Below are 18,351 nucleotides of genomic sequence, written 5' to 3'. Positions count from 1 at the left end.
CATGCTTGTGAATTTTCAAACAAAATAGTAGGTGTAAGTATATGCATGTAATTCTTCTTAAGTTGTTTGAAAAGTGAATTTACAGCTTACTTTCACTTTGAAAATTAGTGCAAAGGCTGTAGGTAAGAAGTGCTCACAGACTTTGCAGACAAGCAGCTAGGCTGAAAATGACCCCCCCTCCCATATGGCTTATTTATCCTTTCATGTAATACATGATCAAATCCATTATATGTGTGACCCTGACAGTCAGTTTCCTAATGTCACCAATATCAGAAATTGAGAATTCCCACTAAACATACCATGATGGTAAATTTAGCTTTCTTGTTATTTTTTCCTAACCATAAAAATCTTTGTATCCAAATCCCTGTCACAGAAAGTTTTTTTTAAGTTTAAAACTTGTTACACTTATTCTGAAAATACCTCCTTGCTATGCTCCTACTCTTGTTCTTCTGTCACTACTGAAGAGTTTGTGCCTGCTGTCTTCTTATAGGCTACATATTAGTTTGAAAAAGTGAACAAGTTGTAGAACATAACTTTTTGTTGAACTAACGATACATTTCTTTACTAGCTTTCGAGAGCTATGCTGTCTCCCAATATGAAAGTAGAGTGAATAAGTTAATCTCACATTGTGCTGTCACACTATTTCAACCACCACCACCCCCCCCCCCCCCCCCACACACACACACACACAAAATAAAGAAAACCTTAGAGGTAAATTTTAAAAGCCTAGTGTGTGCCAAAATCAGGAGATTACGTGCACAAGTTGGGCTCGCACAGGCCCACCGAATTTTAAAAGCTGCCCAGATGTGCACGTAAATCCTGCTTGCACATTTCAAAAGATTTCAGAAAGGGGCGGGACATGGGCATTTTGGGGCGTAGACAAGAGATGTGCAGGTAAATACTTGCGCACCTGAGCACGTGCCCAGATTCCCTGCCGTGTAAGTTTATGTCTGCTAGGAACGAAGTGTAAGTCAAAAAATAAAAAGAAAGAGCCATTTCTCAGAGATTTAAAGGTTCTGGAGTAACTGGGAACTATCAAACCAGGGGGGTTGTTAACTGGGCAAACTGGTGGATGAAATGGTGAAACTGGCATGGACATGCACCCCTTTTAAAATTCCCTTACATCTGCGGTAGAAGTGAGGTTTACATGCATAGGCGCACACCCACTTAAAATTTGGCATACTTATGCATGTGGTCAGGCTATTTTATAACATGTGCACATATACACCCACAAATTGGATGTATTGGGTGCGAAACCGGCAGCGATCGCACCGCGGCGGTGCGATCGCTGTCAGCTAGCGCAGGCCTGTGATACTTTAGAAAATGAGGCCCTAAGCCGCTCTTTTTATCCTTGTTTCTGTCTTTGTATTGTCCCCTCTCTATATGGAGTTTATTGCATCCTTGAACTTGAAGATGCATATTGTCAGTCTCCTTTGCCCAATTGTCTGGTTTTTCTTTGCTTGCTTGTTTATGGTTTTTGACTTTTTAATGCAATAGATATTAGTACTCGATCCCTCCTCTGAGTTTCATTGCTGACGTCTCTGTACATGATTTGTCTGTAATGACAACGCAAATAAAATAAAATTTGCATGATAAGCAGAACTGCTAGTCTTTGCATGAAATCTGAATACAACCAGGACTGGAGCAGCCTGACCTCAAAACAGCGCAGCCAATTGGTAATGTTTATGCTAAAAATATTAATGTAGGAAAGAACTAAAGGTGGGAGGTTTTAATGAGAGAATTTAGTATTGTCTATTTATACTATTAAACAAAAAAATTGTTTTATTTTATTCTGAATAATTATAAATATATATATATATATATATATATATATATATATATATATATATATATATATATATAAATATTGTCAAAATATGGCCAAATATGTCATGTCATATTACGTTACACTTATATACCACTTTCCATGAAAGAAGTTCAACCCAAGGTGGTTTATATCAAGCAAATACAACTACAATACATCATATAAATAATAAAGCAATAAAATACAGTACATAATACTGCATAAAATATATAATAAATCTTTAATCTTGAATTGGGGGTGCAAAAAAAACCACCCTATTCACACGAGGAGAAACAGAGTAACACTTCACCTAGACATTATCTGGTTGATTTTAAATCCCCTACGTGTGCCAAAGCCAGGAGATACATGCATGACTCAGCCTGGCATGCACTGCATGGATTTTAAAAACCACGTGAGTACGCATAAGAACATAAGAAATGCTATACTGGGTCACACCAAGGGTCCATTAAACCCAGTATCCTGTTTCCAACAGTGGCCAATCCAAGTCACAAGTACCTGGCAAGTATCCAAACATTAATTACTGTAATAGCAGTTTATGGATTTAATGTCTAGGAACTTATCCAAACCTTTTTTAAAACCAGTAACACTGAAACCAAATTCCCTGGCAATTAATTCCAGAGTTTAACTATGCGCTGAGTGAAAAATAATTTTCTTTGATTTGTTTTAAATGAACTACTTGCTAATTTCATGGAGGGCCCCCTGGTCCTTCTATTATCTGAGAGAGTATGTAACTGATTTACATTAACTTGTTCATGTCCTTTCATTATTTTGTAGACTTCTATCATATCCCCCTCAGTCATCTCTTCTCCAAACTGAACAGCCCTAACTTCTTTAGCCATTCCTCATAGGGCAGCCCTTCTCTGCATTTTCTCCAGTGGAGCTATATCCTGTTTGAGATGCAGTGACCAGAATTGCACACAGTATTCAAGGTGCAGTCTCACCATGGAGCGATACAGAGGCTTTATGACATCCTCCATTTTATTTTCCATTCCCTTCCTAATAATTCCTAACATTCTGTTTGCTTTTTTGATCACCACAGCACACTGTGTTGTGGTGATCTATGTGTTTATCTCCCGATAAACACATACAATCTTTTTTTGTTGCAAAAAGGGGTGGGTCATCGGCATGGTCTAGGCAGGACAAGGGTGGGACATAGGTAGGCCAGGATTGCACCATAAAATCTGTGTGTAAGTATTTACACGTACAAGCACACGCTGGGGTCCCCTAACAAGTAACTTTTCTTCTGCTATGGACAGTGTGATATGTTCGCATGAAAATTCGGTATATAAAATATTAAATAAGTCAGCGGGGTTTTAAGGGTCGGTACTAATAGGATAAAAGAGAGGCAAGTTAGCTAGGGTGCTTAGGATTCCTCTCTTTTACTGGAATGAACTTGAAATGAACTGGGGAAACAGGTAATTGTATCGGCGCAAGCACTTACTAAAATTCCCCCCACTTACACGCTCGAGTCGCCATTTGCGCACAGATGCGCGTGTCAATATAAAATCATGTGCACATGTACGCACGTATAGCTGATTTTATACTACACCCGTGTATATGCGCATAGGCGCACGTATGTTATAAAATCGCCGCATCCATGTGCGTGTGCCGGCAAACGCGAGCACTTGTGCACCCATGCGGGTCTTAAGCTTTACTTCAATGAGCATAACTACTGCATAATGCTTTCTTGTTAAACATTTTAAAAGGCTATACAATTGCATTTTCTTTTTGTACTTTTTGAGCATGTGGGAAACACTTCCTTTTTTGGAACACATCAAAACCCTAAATCAACAGTCAACAGTGACTGGTGAAATGTTCTTGTGTTGCTTATCCACTCAAAGGAGCTACCAGGCTTGCAAAATATCACGTTGCGGAAGACAATGAAACTGTGAATAGATGATATCTTTTTTTCAGTACTGCACAAAATATCACAGACTCTATGCTCTGATCTTATGTTGGAATGTGCAATCTTTTGTTTTCCTTTTTACATGGTAAAGATGACTCTATTACAGTGTTCCAAGATCTAAAAGACCTTCTGAAGAAGAACGCCACTGTGGAGTCCTTCATTGAATGGCTGGACAATGTGGTAGAGCAAAGGGTGATCAAGGTACCTTTACTTCTTTCCCCATATACAGACAGTTTTAGGATTTCTAGCATAAAAATGGCTTGTCCAAAATAATTGTCTTACCTAATTTGTGCAGTATGCCTTTACCATGGCCTGAAATTATTTCATCACCTGAATTTCAAGTGTGCCAGGTTTAGTTTGGCTTCTGCGAGTCAAATGTGTGTTAGTGACACACCTAGTATGCTTCCCCTCCAGATAAGTCACATCACGATGCGTTGGAGTTTGGGGATGAAACAGATTTTATATTTTTTGTCTAAGATCCAAAAATAGGAACTGAGTTATGAGGTGAGGATGGTCCTCTCATGACCTTTTGGCTGAGCTTGAGAACACGTACAGTATGGGGTGGCAGGTAGCACTTATAACTATTGCCAAACAGGAAGATTAGGCTCATTAAAAACAATCTGCTTGCAAAATTCTGTCTTGCCATAAGCTCTGTGTCACAGAATTACTAATATAACTCCATTTCAGTAAAAGGAGGCTAAGCTAGTTTTGGCTTTACTCTTTTTGTATCCATAGGCTTGCAATCCCAATTTCTTAAAAAGTAGTTACAAGTCCTCGTGTGTAATGGGTGAAAAAACAGGACTGGCTTGGCCTCTTCCCTACTGACATAGAGCTTCAGAGGAACTGTATGCATCTATCACTAAAGTAAATTGGATGCAAATCTATTACAAGAGCATGCTCTTTTATTTGAATAAATTATTGCAGCTTATTTAACAGAGGCACCTTTAAGCACAGGCTAGAATATTTCCTGGGTAGTAAACATATCCTTATTTAGAAACTGGGTTCAATTGAAAATGTCCCATTGGGATTCTAGTCCTTAAATCCTGATCCTTATGTATTAGAGCAGGTAGAGGAGACTGTTAGCAAAGCAGAGGTGTGTGTGTGTGTTGTCCATTCAATAGCTGCAGTATCAGTGAAAACATTTTGGATTTCAGGGATTGTTTTCCTATGCTAGAGAAAACCGTAGTATTAATCAAGGTTAACTGGGAGTTAATCATTCACAGAACCTGTAATCTGTCCATTGGTCTCCACCTTCAGTTCATTTATAGCCTGCAGTTCCTGTCGGGCACTGATACAGCAAACAGAATCAAGTATCTCTGCTAAGTCACATTTTGAGGTTAATGTGAAGATCAAAATGAATCTTAACTAGAGTAGAAACACACAACAAGTTCAGATGACACAGTGTATCCCATCATATCAAATACTGAACAGTTTTACATCAAATAGTTGCTTCAGTGATGTGATTGTGCTGTTAAATATAAGGTGTAAGGTTATAAGCAGAGGACACTTTTAAGGGGTTAATGACATAGCAGAAGAATATTATGAGCCCATACTCTTGAGACCACAAGACAAGATGCTTACAGGTCACCATTTGACTGAGAAACATTTCCCTCAGCATGTTGTTTCTTTTACATTGCAAAAGGATCTGATAGAAAATTAGGAGAAAAACACATTATGAACTAGATTTACAGATTAAAAATCAAATTGCAAATTCAAGGCCCTATGCATTAAATTTTTTTACCATAGCCACAAAATGGGCGAAAACCTTGACTACACAAAACCTCTCAAACTTTCAAACAGGGTGGCAGAGCATCTGGAGCTTTTCAGTTAGGAGCTGAGATTTAGACTCTGATCAAGTAGAAACTTCAGAAATAAAGGTTAGCAAATAAAAACAACAACAAAGGGGGTCATTTTCAAGGGCTTATCGCATGCGAAAAGGCCCTTTTCGTGTGCGATAGCATGCTGGGGGCAGTCAGGGCGACGAGGAGGCGGACTCGGCAGTGTCTTCGCTGGCAGCGATAAGGTAAGCACCGTTATCGTCGCCAGTGGCGCACCCAATAGCACCACCTTTCACAATGGCGCTATTGGGTGCGAAAGCCGGCAGTGAAAACACTGCGGTGGTGTGAAGGCTGCCGGCTTTCACAGGCCCGTCACCCCCCCCCCACCCCCCATTTTCGCTGGATTCACCATTCTGCGATAGAATGGTGAATCCAGGCCATAGATAGATAGATAGATAGATACTAGATATATAGATATAGATAAGGTGATACCTTTTGAATGGACTAACAACCTTTCGGGAGCTAATACTCTCTTCTTGCAGTTCCGAATTCTGAGCTACAGAAGAGACTATTAGCTCTCGAAAGTTAGTTAAGAAATGTTAGTCCAATAAAAAGTTATTGCCTTATCTACAGTATATATTTTTTGTTTGTATTTGTTAACCTTTACTTCTGTGCATTCAAGTGGACTAACATGGAAGCCAAACTATTGTATTGAAATAGAAACTAGTGATCAGTATAAGGAAACATTCATATAATTCATATAATTCATGGAACTATTCCAGTTTGGTGAAGAATACATTGGTTTTTGGACATTCTGTTAATATCTACCCTCCTTTGTTTCAGAGGTTTGAAGGACTGCAGATCTTTTACAGTAGTAACATAGCTAGACAATGAGACCATCTATTAAATGACAACAATTATTGTAAGGCATGTACTACAGCAGTACAACATGAACATTTCCACTCAAAGTATTTTATTTTCACTTCTCTCCTTTCTTTACTTTCAGACAAGTAAACAAAATGGCCGATCCCTGAAGAAGCGGGCTCAGGACTTTCTTTTGAAATGGAGCTTCTTCGGTGCCCGCGTAATGCACAATCTTACACTGAACAATGCCTCGAGCTTTGGTAAATTAATACCGTGAGGGAAATGTTCCTGTATTTTGCGTCTCTGCATAGCTCCTCATTCAGCACACTCTCTAAAAATAGACAGTGTATAGGCCAACTAACGGAAGAGTGATGCAAAAGGAACAACTTAAGAATGGGAAGGTGGGTGGGACTCATGCAGCTTGCAGGGATGCAGCAAGCCAACAGGGAAGGGGGATAGGTTGGTTCCCCTCCCCTTTATCCTCCCTGCAAGTCACCCTCTCTCTTTTATTGGCTATTCAATCAATCTCCTCTCCAGAAGCCAGGTTTTAGATCCAAAAGGGAAAGGAGCAGGGGGCATGGGCTCCTCCTTGACAAAGAGTTTGCCTCTCCAGGCTGCCACCCCAGTCCAACTGGACCACTTTGGTTGGAAGGAACGGCACTTGGTGTTTGCTCATCCTGAAATCCATTGTGCTCCCTCTATCACCCATAGAAAAATTCAGTGGGCTGCCACTGCCAGATGCCATCACCTCGGCCATATGGCATGCCATGCGTATACACGGGGCCACACGGCTGTGGGTGAGGTAGTCATGTGCCATGGCTATGTGGCCAGCCCAGGATCCAGAACCTGCCTGCCACTTTCCATTTCCCATCTCCCCCTACCTGCACCAGGAACAGCTCTCCTCCCCCTTCCCCTGCACAAACCGGTAAGCTGGGGGAGTATGGAGGGATGGACTTGTACCCGGGCAACACTCCCACCCAGTGATGAGGGGGTTAGGGGCTCCATGCCCCTGTTACTGGCATTGCTCACATACCACTTGGCAGGCACTAAGGGGGGGAGGGCACTGCAGGTTCATGTGGCTACCTGTTTATAAGTTCTTTTCATTTATCAGCAGTCCAAGTTTATTTGTTTTTTAAGCTATGGAAAAAAATTCTGAAGTAAAAATGCTAAAAGAGGAAAAAGAAAAATGAAGAGAAGCAGGACATTCCGGGAAGTGCATTCATTTGATGCTGCCTTACGATTGCCTTTGTAACGTGAGAGTAGATTGTGACTTTAATCCTGCACTACTTTCCCATTTTCTCAACGTTCTCGTTCAGTCAGGGTATATTGATTGAGTACAAGGTAAACATAAATAAGGCATAGTCAGGATCATTCTGTCCGAGTTCTACCTTTATCTGAAAACTCCCGTGTCAGCCCTCTTCAAGTATAAAGGCCGCCTTGCTTTCATTGGTATCATTCTTTGATGTAAAGAGTGGCCAAACAGCTCACCGGCCTGTAAACATATTGAGCTAGGTGGGCCCATGCAGAGATTAGACCTAGAAGTTAGGTACTATCCCTTGTTGATCTTGTCAGGTCATTCAAAGTCTAACAATTGTTTGTTTCACATGTTGCTTGTGAGTGTTGAGAGATGGTCACAGAGATAATGCCATTACATAACTCTCTGTCATTCCTCCTCTCTGATATTCCTCCTTGGTCTCCTTTCTCAGGCTCTTTCCACCTGATTCGAATGTTGCTGGATGAATATATTCTCCTGGCTATGGAGACTCAGTTCAATAATGATAAGGAGCAGGAACTCCAGAATTTGCTGGAAAAGTACATGAAGAATGCAGGCAAGTGGAATCAGCAAGCTTTGTCCTGCTACTTTTTCTCTGCTAGTCATAGTGTTTGGATCGACTTACCCACAAACGCATGTACGTGCCCCACAATGCCATTTTATTTAAACAGCGCTGCCAAATGTTGTCATTTGAGCCAGTTTCTTGCTGGTAGTTGGAGAAACTTCCCTTGTGGATAAAACATAAGAACCAGAAAGCTGCAATAGTTTTGAAGCAGCTATGAATGTGAAATATGTAATTGCTTTATAATAATCTCAAATGGCATCCCTTGTTATGTAAATGTTACTGGTTATACATCTCTTAAGTCTTCATTTTATTGAGGCAGTATTCAAAAACCCAGAAAAGGGATAACTTATCCAGCTGAAGTTAGCTGGATAAGTTATCAGGGATATTCAGCAGGATAAGCTTCCCTGTAGCATATTCGAGCCTGCTGCAGCCTTGGGAATAATCCAGGAACACAACAAGACTTGACTGGTCAAGTTCTGGTGCAAGTATTTATTTACAGTGCTTCACATCTACAGAAACAAAATAGCGGTTCACCTTGCAATAGGGAGAATAGTCAGGTAGCGATACTCCGTACGAAAATACCAGGAGGTCCTACCAGTTCCCTGGAGCCTCCTTAAGCTTTCCAGGCCTGGGTTTTATGACAGGGTGAGGGGAAACTCCCTTCACCCAGAATTGCTTGCAGTGTTGTTTCTTAAGGAGGACTGGATTAGAAAGCTGAACCAGGCTCCGTACAGTAAAATGAGGGAGCTGTCGGTACACTCTGTCACAGTCCCACTGCATAAACTTTTCTGGGTATATCTACGCAAATAACATTGAAATCTATCCAGCTACGTTTGAATATTGTCCCTAGGTTTCAAATTTATCTGGGTCATGTACCCGGATAATTTTAACTTTAATCGGCTATATTCAGAAAATATAGCTGATGAAGTGGCCCTCTTACTTTAAATGAAAACAGCCCAGCAGCAGCAGGCCTAGCAGTCCCTGACTCTCACCCCCTGCACACAAATGGGGCCTACCAGCCTGAACTCCTCCTCCCTCCAAGACCCTTCAAACGTTTTGTAAAGGTGGAGCATTATCTCTCCCCTGCCATCCAGCCCCCCCCCCCTCCCCCGGTGGCTGGTCAAAACAATACTTACCTCTAGCTCTTCCCCCCTCCCCCAGCTTGAAAAGCCGTCTCTCTCTCCCACCCCACTAGGCACCTTCCTAAAACCCTTATGACTGCCAGGATCACAGCACATGAAAGTAAGCAGTGAGCAGATTGTTAGGGGGCCAGATGCGATGAGAGAGACTGGTGGGAGGGGGCCAGCGGTAAAGTCCTTTTTAGATCAACCACGGCGGAGAGGCAGTTGGAGGAGTAATGAGCGGCTGCACACCCGTTAACCTTTATAGCAGTGTTTGAAGGGGCTTTTGGGGGGGGGGGGGTTGGGGGTTGGGGCGTTTTTGATGGCAGGCCTCAGATTTTTGGCTCTGGGGTGGGGGTCATGTTCATTGTTTAAATTTTACATTTTATATAAGCAAAAATGCCACTTAACCAGCTATATATATATATATATTTATTTATTTATTTATTTTTTTTTTTTTTTAAACATAGCTGGTTAAAGTAAAAGTTCTCCGGGGTACATATAGCCGGATAGCTTTAACCCTGCATATAGTCATGTCTACAGTTAGACAAATAACTTATTCAGCTAACTCCAAATATCGGTTAGCTGGATAATTTATTCGACTAACTAAACTCTACCTCGAAAAGCCCCCCAAATGCCTCCCACATATCTGCGCGCTGTTTCTTAAAATGTACCCGTTTGTACAAATGAGACTTTCATGTTGGCCCTATATGTCTAGTTTACTAATTAAAAATCACTTTTTTAACATAGTTACTGCACAGTAAAAGTGCATTAGAGCATAGGTTGCCTCTTTAAGGAGGTGACCACATGCCACCTTCTTGAGGTCCTGAAATAGTTTTCCAGAGTTTTACATTTCCTTGCAGATACTTTATCTCTGCAGGGACACTTTCAACTGGTTTGATCAGCTTGACTGACCTGGTTTAGTTTACATGGTTTTCTACAGCCTTGGGCCCAGGCTATCCCACAAATAGCTCTTGAAAACAGTTCTGAAGGGCCAGTTTAGCTGCCTTACGGTGTGAATGTAAATGGGTCCATCAGCTCTTCATCAGCTTCAGTTTGCTGAACCATTTAAAAAACTCAGCCGTGGACTTTGTGGGAGGATATACTACAGTCCCCTTCCCAGGAACAGACAAGAGAAAGAAAGGTTAAACCAAGTGCTCTGTGTAAGTGCCAGACTGAAGTCTTGGTTAAAAATTGGAAGATGGGTATTAAGGTTCCATTGCTTTGATACTGCAATAAAAAAAAAAGAAAACAATTTGGAATTATTTTTTTGTGGTACAAAACCTTTGGCTTCCTCTCCTACTTCCTTCACAATGCTTTCTGTTTTCCATCTTTCTTTTCACGTTTCCAGATGCAAGTAAAGCAGCGTTTACTGCATCACCAAGCTCGTGCTTTCTGGCCAATCGTAGCAAAGCTGGCAGCCATTCTGGTGACCCTGCAGTGAAAAATGAATGCCTCTCAGAGCAGAGTTATATCTCTTTAGCAGCAAACCAGCACCTCAGCCTATCCAGTGACTTGACCCCCTTCTCTGGAGATGGTGAGAACATGCAGTTAACAGGTATGAAGAAAATCTTTTAACCTGTAGCTTCAAGAATCCAACTGCTGTCTTCTGTCAGGAAATCTCACGTTCTTGTTAAAATACAGACTTTGAAAATTCATTTGCCAGCAAGTTTGCTAAAATGAATAAGTGCGTTCAAATAATTAATTTTCATGCATTAGTGTTACAGGAAATATTTCTCCATTTAGTATGATATGTTCTTTATTAATTTCTTTATATTATTTTACCAAATCCAAATTTTTAATATATTTGAAATCATCCAAAAAAATCTAAAGTTGCATAGAATATACATGGATGCAGTGACAAAACTGGGTGCTTGGTGACTGTCTAGGAATTTTATTGCTTATAGAGACCATATGCCCTTCAAATGCATCAGTATATTTTTTTTTCTATAAAATGAACTTTTGCTTTTTATTATGAAACCTTTTTGGAAAAACTTAGGGTAAAGAAGTGCTACCATATTATCACATTAACTTTGGTTTATGGAAACTGTTACTTTCATAGAGTACAATAGTTTACAATATAATACATTCATGCAATAACCTGATATAATCTTTCACGTTTTTAGGTCAAATGGCCCTTTCTCAAAACACTGGTCTTCTCATTACTCCACCTATATCCCCAGCCTTGGTCAGTAGAGGAAGCGTCATTAATCAGGGGCCAATGGCTGGTAGACCCCCAAGTGGGGGCCCAGTACTATCCACTCATTCTCAATATTCACCTTATTCCGAGCCACTTTACCAGACGTTGTCCCAGACAAATCAGAACTATTATGGAACTAGTTCAAACTATCAGACTATGCTCAGAGCTCAGGCCCATTCTTCGGGAGTCTATCACCATCCCAGAGCAGAGCAGAGCCGGTTTGTTCCATTAAGCAACCAACAACTCTCCAGGGACTATTTTACTAGCAGTTGTGCTGTATCTCCATACAACGCAAGACCTTCTTCCAATTACGGGACCTCTGCAAATGCACAGGACATACACAGCATGCAGTTTGTAAATACGGGGAGTTTCAATTATCTGAGCAATTCAGCATCTGGCAATTGCCAAGGAACAACCTATTCTCCTGCTACTTCCAATGGTACAGTATTACTATTTATTATAGATTCCTACCCTTCTCTTTCAAACCAGTGTTCCTTTTGTAGTTATTGTTGTTGGTGTACCTTAACATAAGTTCTAAAATGAAGGCAAAATGAGACTCCAGTAATTGAAACTCATGTGAATTGGGGCCTATAGAAATTTTACAAATGTTGACTTTATATTTTTTCTTTTGCTCTATAAGTGTTTTTACAGGATCAGTGATTATGATTAGCCCAAAAGCCCTTGCATGCTGATTTAAGATGCCCCACTTATTCATTCTTTTAGCTAGGTACCAGTAGATAGCTAGGTACCAGTAGATAGCGTCCATAGAATGAAAAGTTCAAGGACAAGGGGTCATCATATGAAGAAAGAAAGAGAGGCTCAAAAGAAATTTGAAAAAAATGTTTCATGAGTGATAGATGATAGAGGCCAAAATGCAGATGCAATTCAAGTATGCATGGAATAAAATATATAGGTAGCATGAGGAAGGAGAGAGAAAACAATATGATTTTATACAGCCTCGCACTTAGGGGTAGATTTTAAACGGTTGCATGCGGGCATACATATGCATGCGCACATGTACACCCAATTTTATAACTTGCGCATGCAGGCACGCGCAAGTTATAAAATCAGGGGTCGGTGCGCGCAAAAGGGTGCACAATTGTGCACCTTGCGCGCACCGAGTCGCGCTGCCTTCCCCCGTTCCATCCCAGGCCGCTCCAAAATTGGAGCAGCCTGTGAGGCAACTTCCCTTCCCCCTAACCTGATCTTCCCACCCCTTCTCCTAACCTTTCCCCCCCTAGCCCTACTCTAACCCCGCTCAAAAATTTTGTTTTACCTTTTGTGCCTCCCTCTGGGCAGGTGCAAGTTGCCGGCGCGCGATCTCCCGCACAGCAGCAAATATGGCCGCTGTGCCGGGAGCCTGACCCCGCCCCTTTTTGCAAGTCCTGGGACTTACAAGTGTCCCGGGGCTTTACGCACGCTGCTGGGCCTTTTTAAAATAGGCCCGGTGCGCATAAGGCCGGTTACGTGCATAAATCCTCCGGATTTACGCGCATAACCCTTTTAAAATCCGGCCCTTAACATTTTTCTCTGTTTTTTGTGCTCTGCTTGGGCCAGGTAGTATAGGAGCCAGATCTGGTCATGTTCTCATTTTCTAGTCTAGGTTCCAATAGGGACACTGTATCTTATAAGATGATATCTGTGTGTGTGTCTGTCTGTTCTCACTCCCATAATAACTTTTGAACCATTCAACCAATTTCATCCAGATTTCTGCCAGAGATAATAGACCACATAGTGGCCTCCAGATTACAATATTCAAGTGCACCGATGCCCCTTAAAAGCCAGTCCCTTCTTCTTTACTTTCCTATTAAGAAAACTGTCATTCCTGTTCAGTTGGAATCTCTGCTAAGTCAGAGCAAACTGTGATATCATTGAGATGCTCTGCCCCTGGTTAGATACCTGAAAATATATTTTGAAATATAGCAATATGCTGTGACCTTGAGTCCCAAGCAAGAAGAGAAAGATTGTTAAAATGTACTCCATGGAGTAAACAAAATTTCCAAATGATTCTTTACATTGAACTCAAATTTTTAAAATGTGATTATAGGAGAGAGACATGGCGAGGCCTTGTTTGTGTATCCAAGCAAGAATGAGACTTGTGCGTGTCAGAAAATTAAGAGAAGAGGTTGATTCTTTGTGTAAGAGGGACTTTTGTTTGTGTGCGAGAGTAAGGCAGTTTGCATATGGTGTGTCTGTGAAATTGAGATAAAATGTGGACTCGGATCCAGGAATAGATTATATAGTCAGCATATGTGCCTGTTCAAATGCTGATGAGCTTTCGTGCATAATTTGAAAGATATGCAGGTAACTTTTAAAATTAGGTGTCTAGGTTGAAAAATGACATAGAGAGAAATCAGTGTCAACTCAACGTAAGACATGGAGGAGCAGACTAGAAACAGTAGGCTGTATGGTCTTTTTCTGCCATCACGTTTTTATGTTCTCCAGCACTTCCTGTAAAAATTGCCTAAAAAGAGAATTTTAAATGAATGAGTGTGCGCCCATAAACATGCCTTATTTTATAAAGTGCATATATACTTCTTAAAAGCCTGTGCATGCATATCTTGCATGAGAGTGAGAGAACCTCTATATAGGGTCAATCTGATACTCTATATATAGGTACCTCTATAGAGGGGCACTTTGAATCGGGGTGGGTTGGGGGTATTGTTACAGACACATTCAGAGGTATTCATAGTAAAATTGGCATCAGTAAAAAATTGTAGTCCTTATGTGATGAAAAGGAGTAGATTTGTACAATGCAGCTAGCCCTCTAGTGAACAAATCAATTCCTCTTGTTAGACTTTTCATCAATTATAAGGACTACAATTCTTTGCTGATGTCAGCTTTACTATGAATACCTCTGAATGTGTCTGTAAGAACCCCCCCCCCCCCAACCCCATACCACCTCCCGAAAACCCAGCCCGATTCAAAGTGCCCCTCTACAGTGGTACCTATGTATAGAGTATCAGACTGACCCTATACAGAGGTACTTTCTCTCACTCTCTCTCAGGAAAGTTATGCAGGTTGCCCTTGCAAAATTTGTGGTTATGTGCATCAGTCTTGGCCCTGTCTCCTTATTCTGGTTACACATGTCCTTCCTGGCTTCTTAAAAGTTGCATTGCTCATGCACAGCCCGCATATATGGCCATTTTTGCATGAGCAACACTTTTAAAATCTACCTTTTCATGAGATCAGAGCAAATTGTGATATAACAAGCCTTTTTAGCCTACTTTCCTACAGGAAAGTTGGCCTTATAAAATCATGTCCATGTGTCAGTATCCCCTAGTAAGTTTGTCTTACTCTATCTCACCAAACCACATAACATTTGAACCTTTCATCCAGTTTCATTCAGATTTCTGCCATACATAGTAGAGGGCCCAGTAACTCCAAGCTAAACTTTTCATTTGCTCCCAGCCCTCCACTTTCTCCTATACTTAGAGGTTAATCCTGACAGTGGTTTGTCCAGCTAAGTCCCAAAGTTAGCCCGACAAACCATAGTAACATAGTAACAGTAATGACGGCAGAAAAAGACCAAAATGGTCCATCTAGTCTGCCCAGCAAGCTTCCCAAGGTAGCAACTGCCGCTCGGTGCAGGTTACCCCCATGTTTCTCTTAGATTTCGTTTTTTTATTTATTCCCAATCTCAGTGTTTATCCCATGCCCCTTTGAAATCCTTCACAGTTTTAGTCTTCACCACTTCCTCTGGAAGGGCATTCCAGGCATCCACCACTCTCTCAGTGAAGAAATATTTCTTGACATTGGTTCTAAGTCTTCCTCCCTGGAGTTTCAAATCGTGACCCCTAGTTCTATTAAATTGTTTCCAATGAAAAAGGTTTGATGACGACCATGGAACATTAAAACCTTTCAAACTGGTCTTACTGCCCCAGACATAGCTGGCTAACTTTTTATCCAGCTAAAAAGTTATCTGGATAAGACCAGGTAGGATAGGGATGTTCTAGGACAGGGCCAGTTATCTGGCTAAGTTAGCCAGATAAATGCTGATTTTCAGTGTGTAATCTGGCTGACTGGAGAGCAGTCCTAAATTTAGCTGGATAGAGTTATATGGCTAACTTTGACATATCCAGGTATAGACAGTGGTGCAGCGTATTTCTGAAAGCAATATCATTAGTTTACAGTACCAGTGTTGATGTCAGGCAATCCCTGACACGTCCGAAAGTGGAATACTTATACCATGATGCTGAAAGTCTCAGGGTTTTTGAGGGTCCCAAGTGGGGCAAGAGGATTCGTGTTGGTGTGGGTTGATATTGAAAGTGGTTAATATTGAAAGGGTTTAAGGAGGGGACATGGGTCCCAAGCTTGATTTTTAATTGGTGGGAGGGAGGGTTGTGACTGCTTGTCAGGCCAAAAGGCCTGAAATTTAAAATAATCCTTTGGAGGCGGGCCTTGAGGGGAGGTAGATATCAGGCACAATACTCTACATCATTTTTAAAGCCAATCGTGTTGTTGGGGGTGGGGTTTAGTCTGGCTGGCCTGCTAGGATTTTTTTCAAACATGTTTTGGGTCATAACTTAAGCACTCATTATTTAATATATCCATTTAAGTAGCAAATTATCTGGGTACACATATATGGCTAACTTTAGGAAGCTCTGAAGCAGTACTAAAATTATACAGCTGTAGGGTAATTAGCCAGATAATACTGAATGTCGGCTAACTTAGCTGCATAACCTGGAAACGCCCCTGAACTGTCCCTATCTTAGCCAGATACGTTTCTAGCTGGTTAAGTCCAGGGCGGTCAGCGCAGCAGGATATTGAAATCCCAACATTTGTCCGGCTAAGTGCCGAACATAGTTGGACAAAAGCACTGAATATGGACCCCCAAATATCCACTTTGTGTTCCTGAAGTCCATGCTATGAGCATGTTTACTGTGTTACATATTGTGGAATATTACCTTCTTATGTTATATAGCTGTTGATTTCCTAACGATCTTTTCCTTATATTCTTCCTTATTTTCATTTAATAGGATACTATGGAAACTACTCAGAATCGCACAGACTTGGTTCAATGATAGATCAACATGTTTCTGTAATTAGTAGTGTCAGCAGCGTTCGATCCCTCCCTCCATACAGTGACATCCATGATCCTCTCAACATTTTAGATGACAGCGGAAGAAAGCAATCCAGCTCCTACTATTCAGACACATCTTCAGTTGTTTGCCGGAATCCAACAGGTAAGAGAGTTGCATGGCTATAGGTGAAGGTCCAAAAAAGCAGGAAGGTAGGCGGTCTAAGAAAGCCGTCAGGAAGAAAACCAGGGTTAGACGCCACAGTCTTTTTCAAAACTTTATTGAAGTGGGCTTTAAGAATATGTACATCTTGGGTTTTAAGAATATATACGTCTCCACTTCAATAAAGTTTTGAAAAAGACTGGGGCGTCTAACCCTGGTTTTCTTCCTGATGGCTAAAGGTGTATACACTTTGGGGCGGATTTTCAGAGCCCTGCTCGCGTAAATCCGCCCAAAACCGGGCGGATTTACGCGAGCAGGGCCCTGCGCGCCGGGAAGCCTATTTTACATAGGCCTCCCGGCGCGCGCAGAGCCCCGGGACTCGCGTAAGTCCCGGGGTTCTCCGAGGGGGGCGTGTCGGGGGGCGGGCCCGGTCGTCGCGGCGTTTCGGGGGCGTGTCGGCAGCGTTTTGGGGGCGGGTACGGGGGCGTGGCTACGGCCTGGGGCGGTCCGGGGGCGTGGCCGCGCCCTCCGTACCCGCCCCCAGGTCGCGGCCCGGTGCGCAGGAGGCCCGCTGGCGTGCGGGGATTTACGCCTCCCTCTGGGAGGCGTAAATCCCCCGACAAAGGTAAGGGGGGGGTTTAGACAGGGCCGGGCGGGTGGGTTAGGTAGGGGAAGGGAGGGGAAGGTGAGGGGAGGGCAAAGGAAAGTTCCCTCCGAGGCCGCTCCGATTTCGGAGCGGCCTTGGAGGGAACGGGGGTAGGCTGCGCGGCTCGGCATGCGCTGGCTATACAAAATCCATAGCCTTGCGCGCGCCAATCCAGGATTTTAGCAGATACACGCGGCTCCGCACGTATCTGCTAAAATCCAGCGTACTTTTGTTTGCGCCTGGAGCGCAAACAAAAGTAGGCTATTCGCGCGCCTTTTAAAATCCGCCCCTTTATTTAGATGTGACACGCGTTCAAGGGTTTTTCCCGGATTTGTGCTTATAGCCAAAGATTCAGTGCTACCTTTGAGGCCAGGACATTCATATGGTGTCACAAGTTTTTCAAAGTTACATCTAGACTTTTCCAAACTGCAGTCAAACATTTTGAAGGTTGGGGCTACGAGTGGGTTGGTGAAAGGGGGAGGGGGAAGGGCACTCATTTGCACTGAAATTCGATTTGGCTCAAGGGAGTTAGGGCTGGAACTGAAAACATTTGCCGCAAGAGTCACAACAGCCAAGCCTCAACTTCTTTTGTATTTCCAGAGATATTCACAGACTTTGTCTGCTTATGCCTTTTTTTTTTCACCATAGGATATACTGGAAATGTATTTGATGAAACAGACAAAAAATAGGGAAGCCCTCTCTTTTATTTTTTATTGTTTTTGTTATTCTAATTTACATTTTAATTTTAAAAGGAATGAAGTACTGAAACGCTAGTAAAACGTTTTGGGCCTTTCACGTAGAATTTCTGCCATTAAAGCCCAGGGTGAACAATTCGGCAAATTTGTACATTTTGCACAATATTCACAAAAATGAAAAAAGTAAGTTTTGCCTGTCCTTATTTACATCATTTAACCACCCTCTGGTGACATCTAGCAACATGCACTGAAACATGTCGAAGGCCTCTATGCTGTGTCCATGGCAGGACAATTG

General features: G+C 42.0%; 1 protein-coding gene across 2 annotated transcripts in view; it reads left to right on the top strand.

Annotated features, from left to right (window-relative positions):
- Positions 1-18,351, top strand: part of RFX6 (regulatory factor X6) — a 277,346-nt gene that overhangs the window by 253,827 nt on the left and 5,168 nt on the right. The window contains exons 13-18 of one of the 2 annotated variants that reach the window (XM_029596443.1): positions 3,838-3,932; positions 6,516-6,633; positions 8,080-8,202; positions 10,684-10,890; positions 11,459-11,971; positions 16,512-16,718. In XM_029596443.1, the coding sequence (XP_029452303.1) occupies positions 3,838-3,932; positions 6,516-6,633; positions 8,080-8,202; positions 10,684-10,890; positions 11,459-11,971; positions 16,512-16,718 (1,263 nt within the window). Of the gene's footprint in view, positions 1-3,822; positions 3,933-6,515; positions 6,634-8,079; positions 8,203-10,683; positions 10,891-11,458; positions 11,972-16,511; positions 16,719-18,351 lie in introns of both variants that reach the window. The other variant, XM_029596442.1, reaches the window with a different exon arrangement.

The sequence above is a fragment of the Rhinatrema bivittatum genome, chromosome 3 (assembly GCF_901001135.1).
Source record: "Rhinatrema bivittatum chromosome 3, aRhiBiv1.1, whole genome shotgun sequence".
Lineage (NCBI taxonomy): Eukaryota > Metazoa > Chordata > Amphibia > Gymnophiona > Rhinatrematidae > Rhinatrema > Rhinatrema bivittatum.
The sequence above is the reverse complement of the archived record's forward strand: the minus strand, read 5'-3'. Positions and strand labels throughout refer to the sequence as shown.